At 61.2% G+C, this 6523-nt stretch overlaps 1 protein-coding gene across 1 annotated transcript in view; it reads right to left on the bottom strand.

The window, feature by feature from the left end:
• COL22A1 (collagen type XXII alpha 1) overlaps positions 1 to 6523 on the bottom strand; it is a 109580-nt gene that overhangs the window by 99348 nt on the left and 3709 nt on the right. Inside the window, 1 exon segment of the mRNA XM_015561428.1 lies at positions 6494 to 6515. Coding sequence (XP_015416914.1) covers positions 6494 to 6515 — 22 coding nt within the window.

Here is a 6523-nt window from a genome sequence, read left to right as displayed (position 1 = left end):
AAGAGGAAGTGGCAGAGGAGGGGGCAGGTGGACAGGAGAACAGGGAGCGAGGAGGTCTGAGTCCACGGGATGATGGCGTGTGTCTCCCGGGACTGAACTCTGCCCGCAGAGCTCTGCCTTCTGTCTGGTGCAAACGCTCTGCTCACGGCCCCGGCAGTCAGGTCATCTCAGCAGCTCCCTGTGCACAAGCCCCTCTCAGCTTCCTCCCACTCTCTGTCCCATGGGCTCCGGGCTAGGGAGTGACCCTGTGCTGCTTGTGTGCACACCGGCTGTGTTTTAAACCCTCTGGGCATTTGCTCAATTCAGGAACACAATCCACTCTTAATGGCCGCCCTCCGGGTCCTACAGGGCTTAGTCCAGAGAGAGCACGTGAGCCAGACTCGTCTCAAGCCACCACAACCTCTCAACGGTCCCCCTTTTTCTCCGGTCCTTTCTCACCGAGGCCCGGGCTGCTGAGGGAAAGGTCATGGCACCCAGTCTGCCCTCGGTCACCCACGAACCCTGAGCTCCCGAGGATCGCGGGGAGGGGCACCCCCAAGGACTTCATCGTAAGGGGCAGGTGCTGAGCTAGGAGGACAGCGGGACACACCTGCAGGGAGGGAGAACCTCCCTTCTTCCCACGCGGACGGATTGTGGCAAATGCACCCACAGGAGGGCTGACGAGCCACTCCCCTGCCTCTGGAGCAGACACTGCAGTCCAGGTCAGGAGAGAAGGTAAGAAACGCCGTGACAAGGCCGGGCTGCTGGGGGCAGCGCTGTCCCTAAGTCACCCTGTGGCCACAAACCAGCCCCCCCTCCCTCAGCCTCAGAAAAACAGGACTGACTGCAAAGCCCAATAGGCCTGGGGGGGGGGGGGGCATCCCTGCCTCCGCCAGCAGCCTGTGGTTCTCAGGGGAGATGGGCAAACAAGATACGGTGCTATTTATTTTTTCTAGTCGTGGCCACATTCCCTCCATTAGCATGTGGCCTGGGACCAGACATATCTGTATCCAGGCTCGGGGTCGCGTCCCTAGAATCAGAACACCAGTGGCAAAGGCAGGCCCCAGGGACAGGGTACCCGACCCCCCTCCCGACCCCCAGCAGGCAGGGGCCAGGCGCTGCCCTCTAATGCCTCGGCAGCAAGGCCAGGGACCCTCCACTGGTCCAGGGGGCCGGCCAGCCCTGCCCCTCGTTTGCTCTCCCCTCCCGAGGGCTGGGGGACTAATTATCAGAGAGATGCAAGTTAAAACACAATGAGGTACCACCTCACACCTGCCAGAATAGCCACCATCAATGTTAACAAACTCACGGCCAGCTGTCAATGAGGAACAGCTGGGCGCCCTGCGCCTTCCCTGACAAGGGCAGCTGGGACAGCAGGGCTGTCGCTGAGAAGGGGCGGGGGCCTGGGGGAGGGGAGGGGGAGGTGCACACACTGGGAGGAGGGCCACTCCCCAGGGGCTCCTGTGGGGCACCCACCTGCACCTGCTCCATCTCAGGCCTTGCAGCCCCGGCCCAGGCCTGCTTCCTGGGGCACAGCCTCGCTGCTGACCTGCCTGCTGCGGGGGAGTCAGAGGCCCAGCTGTGTGGGTCCTGGAGGGAGGTGACCTGCATCTCATGGCAGGTGCCCTCACAGGTGCCCGGGAGGCCCCCAGGTGCAGGAACGTGGCCGGCGGTGCAAGGAGCAGGGGCTGGGCCAGGTGTGGCTCCCCTGGGCACCGTGACCCTGCCTGCCACTTAAAGGGCCAGAGGATTCCAAACACGGACCTGCCTCCCAGGCCCCTGCTTAGGGCAGCGGAGCATCTTCCCGGAACACTTTTTAAACGTGGTCGGTAACTTAGACACAAAGGGGGCAGCCCAGGTCTCCCGTGTTCTTGGGCCCAGGCCTCTCAGGGGTCAGGGGTGCCCAGGTGAGGAGCAGGGGGTTTGGCGGGCGGAGGCGGCGGATGGAGGGGTTCAGCTCGCGTTCTGGCCTCGTGTAGCCCTGGGTGTCCCTCACTCCCGCCTGGCACAGCCCTGCTCTGGCCCCGAGTGCCTCGCTGGCAGCCCAACCTGAGCACAAGGCGGGATCTGGGGTCAGAGGCAGGAGGGGCTGCGGAGAAAACACACCTCCCCCCATCCTCCCACCCCCACTTCGCAGACACTGAGGGATCCAGGACTTGCCCTGCCAGGGAGCGCCGCCTCCTGCTGCCAGGCCCCCCAGGGCGCCCCCAGGCAGTGAGCACAGGGCCCCCTCGCCCACTCCTTCCTACACCTGCTAGGGGCTAGGCTGATGTAAACAAGAACCTTTATAAGAAACAAACACAGCACCCGTCCAGGCGTCTGTCAGCGCAGCCAGTCAGCTGGTCAGAGTTCCTGAAAGTGGGCGAGGGGCCCTCCCAGGCGCACAGGCGTCAGGTGCGCTGGCTTTAAAGCCGTTCCCGCAGCTGCACGTGGGCTGCCCAGGGGCCTGGGCGGAGGGGAGTGTGCGCACACGCATGCACCTAGGGCAGTGATGGCGAACCTTTTGAGCTCGGCGTGTTAGCATTTTGAAAAACCCTAATTTAACTCTGGTGCCGTGTCACATATAGAAATTTTTTGATATTTGCAACCATAGTAAAACAAAGACTTCTATTTTTGGTATTTTATATATTTAAATGCCATTTAACAAAGAAAAATCAGCCAAAAAAATGAGTACGCGTGTCACCTCTGACACGTGTGTCATAGGTTTGCCATCACTGGCCTAGGGTGTGCACGCCTGGGCATGTGTGAGTGTGTTCCTGGGTGTTCGCGCAGATACACGTGTCTGTGTTGGTGTGAGTGTGAGTGTGTGTGGGTTTGCACAGATGTCCAGGTGGGGACAGACTCAGAGAAACCAGGGTCTCTAATTAAAAGGACAGGACGTACACGCTTCACGGTCACACGTGTCACCTGAGCAGCCGCTGACAGCTGGAGGCCTCGGCCTTCCAGGAAGTGGCCGGCTGGCCCGGGGCACTGGCTCACTGGCCACACGTCTGGGAAAGCCCTGACCTGCTGTGCAGCCCCGAGCCCCCCGTGCCCCCGACGAGTGTGAAACGAGTTCAGTGAGGACAAGGGCAGCCGCAGGGCGGGAGACACAGACACCCAGCCTTCCCCCGTGGACTTAATTACAAGGAGCTGTATTTACAGACGTCGGTTTATATAGACAGTGCATATGGACACATGCTTTTTGCAAGTGCCAATTTGGTGGTGGCCACTCGATTCTGTCCCTTTATCAACTCAAAGCTGAGGCCACCGTGTGAAACACGCAGCCACAGCCCCGTGAGCCGGGACGCGTGGCAGGACACACTCCCAGTGGCACAGTGGCTGCGGGTCAGTGTGGGGAGAGCTGAGGAAATAAGGGAACGTGCCCGCACGGTCGAGCGGGACACACTCGTTCTAAAGAGTGAGACGGGGTGAGTGGGACAGACCCCGGGCCCACAGAGCTAAAGGCAGAGCCGTCCGGGTCTGTACGTGGCCATACAGGCTCGGGGTACCCAGGGCTCCCCGGGGTCATCGCCAGGCTCGGGCCTGGCTGCCAAAGCCTCTGTGCTGTAAACAAATTAAAAGTAAATGATGGGTGGTTCTCAGTGTTTCGTCAGCTTCGGTCAGTTTCTAATAAAATTGCTCAACACATGGTCAGAGTTAAGAAGCCCAAGGACTATTCTAGGGTGCCCTCGAGCTTAGCAAGCTGTTCCCGGAGGCACTCCCGGTGACCCGGGTGGAAGGGCGGGCCCTCGCCTGCACTGCTTCCCGGGGCTGACCCGCCGGGGCCCAGCCACAGGCATCCACGTGGCGGCTCCCAGCCCACAGCCGATGCCACCGCCGCCAATGCCTCCTGGGCTCCGGATCCACCCAGGGACCAGCTGGGTGGGTCACCTCAAGGCCACATGCATATTCCCAGATGTGTGTGTGTGTATTTTAGGGGGTATGTGTATATGTGTGTTGTGTATGTGTGTATGCATATGTGATATATGTGTGTGTGTTATGTGTGTGCATGTATGCGCATGTGGATGTGTTGTGCATGTGTTTGGTGTGTGTGGTGTACCTGTGATGTGTGTGTGTGTGTGATGTATGTGCATGGATGTGCGTGGATGTGTGTGGTATATGTGTGTATCTAGTGTGTGTGCATATGGTGTATGTGTGTATGTGTAAGTAATGTGTATATGTGTTTAGGCTGTGTGTGTATATAGTGTGTATGGGGGGTGTATTGTGTGTGTGTGTGTTTGGGCTGTGTGTGAGTGTGTGAGTGAGTGTGTGAGTGAGTGAATGTGTGAGTGAGTGTGTGTGAGTGAGTGTGTGTGTGAGAGGGTGTGTTTGGGCTGTGTGTGTGTGTGTGAGTGTGTGTGAGAGTGTGTGTGTGTGTCCCCCGAGTTCACTGCAGAGTCCCTGGGCCGGGCGGAGGACAGGAGGACCGGGCAGGAGCATGTCAGGAAGGAGACCGTGTGCTCACCCCTGTGAGGAGGGGCTGGGCTCACGTATGGGAGCTGAGACTGAGGCCTCCCTAATCCAAATGCCGCGCTGGGTGCAGACACTCACGGTTTCCCAGTGAGAACTGCAGGAGAGCAACACATCAGTCTCCCCCAAAGAGGCACCTTCCCTGTCTGTCTCTGCCTCTGTCCCGCCCACGGGGGAAGTACAGTGTCCAGCGGTCAAGCTCTCCTCGGAGCAGCGCTGGAGCTGGTTGCGACCACATCAAGCAGAGACGGAGGGTGACCCTGCGCCAGGAGACAAGCCCTAGAAGGATGGGAGGCTCCTTCCTGGCGCTCATCCCTGCTAACATCTCAGCCCCCTTGTCCAGGAGCTAAAAGATCGGACCCAGGGTCGTGTCCCTGGCCCGTGGGAGAGGGGAGAGGCGAGAGGCGAGAGGGGAGAGGGGACCACCACAGTGTCCTCGAAATAGAAGTAGGCGGAGGCTCTTAGCGGGGCTGGCATCCCGCAGGCTCGCTACGGCGGCCCGACAAGCTATATACAGCTGTTCTGTGGCCACCACAGAGCCCGGGCGGAGAAAGCTCTTAATTACAGCCGATGTTCTGGGGCTGGGCCCACCCGCCCCACACGCTGCAGGAAGCCAGGCTGGATGGAGTCCCCTGGGAACCGTATCAGGCCACCGAGGCAGGACTCGATGCCGTGACACCGAGCTATTTCCCTGGAGGAGGCCCAGGCCAGGGGGACATGAGCCCCCGGCCAGAGCAGGCGGGAGGGAGGCCCTAAGAGAGGCCCCAGGGCATGGCACCGGGAATCCACCTCCCATCACATCTGCCCTGCTCCGCGCCCTGGGAGGGGCTGCATGTGGGCCCCTGTGCTGGCTGGCATGTGATACGCTCCGACCAATGGGAGGCACCAACCAGCCAGAGCAGAGGGGAGAAAGCCCCACAACAGGGCTCCAGCAACCCCCCCTCCCTTCTAGCACCTGGCTCCCCGAGGCCAGTTCCCCAGGACCTCACTCATCTCCCCCTCCCCAGAGCTCCCACCCAGGGAGAAGAGCCCAGAATGGAGAGTGGGATGAGCCTGCTCATCGCCTGAGGCCACCTGCCCTGCCCTCTGCATCCTGTGACCACAGTCTGCTTCATTTCTCCGTCAGTTAGAGGGTCTTCTGTTCCCCGGGCCTGAAACCATCACCCCCGAGTCAGAAGCAGGTCAGTGATGGGAACTTGGGTTCCCGGGACATGAGGTCAGCAAGAGGCTCAGGGCCTGGTTCTGCCGGAGCCTCCTGCGCCCCGTGTTCCAGGGACTGCCCCCTCAGGGCTGTCCCCGCCACTCCCAGAGCCACCCCCTGGAGCAAAAGTTCTTCGCCATCGAGATGCAGCTCTGGTCGGGTCCAGAGCCGGGCTGGGCCACGGCCGGCAGGATGGCACAGGGCCAGGGGGAGGGTCTGGGAGGGGTCTTGCTTCCCAGGGCCCGGCATCAGGGGCTCTGGGGTGACAGCTGGGTGCTCGCTGACCCTGAGCCACCACTCCACATGTCGACCTCTAGGCCGGGCCCGGGACCCGGTGTGTGGCTCTGGTTACCCAGATCCATCCTGGCTAGGCTGTCGCTTCCCTTACTCCTCTTTCCCATCATGGCCTGATCCCCTCTCTGGCCCACAGCTGAGGACCCAGCAGGCCTTGCAGCTGTGCCTCCCAGGGTCCCAGCACCCTAATGCTCTCATCTGTGACAAGGAGGCGTCTTTATCCTGCGAGGCTGTAATGACCCTAGTGACAGGCACGTGCAGTGTGCAGGTGCAATTGGGTTCTTTCCTTATGGAGCCCGGAAGTGCTGGACACAGGCCACCACTGTCACCCCGAGGCATGTAGCTGAGGCCTCACTCAACCTGGCCACTTGGCCTCTCCCGGCTCAAGGAGGCCCGTACCTGGACTGCTGGCCCCAGGCCTTTGGTAGGCGGGAGCTCCGCAGCCCACAGCCCCTCACCCCCTCCCTCAGCCCTCCACCCCAGCAGCATGCATCCCTCCATCCTCTCCCCACCCCCCCAACCAGCACCTGCAGACTGCACCCCTCCACCCTCAGCGGGCAGACTCACTCTCGCACAGGCGGCGCCGCAGCTTGCCCC

This window comes from Myotis davidii, unplaced genomic scaffold (assembly GCF_000327345.1).
Source record: "Myotis davidii unplaced genomic scaffold, ASM32734v1 scaffold30, whole genome shotgun sequence".
Lineage (NCBI taxonomy): Eukaryota > Metazoa > Chordata > Mammalia > Chiroptera > Vespertilionidae > Myotis > Myotis davidii.
The sequence above is the reverse complement of the archived record's forward strand: the minus strand, read 5'-3'. Positions and strand labels throughout refer to the sequence as shown.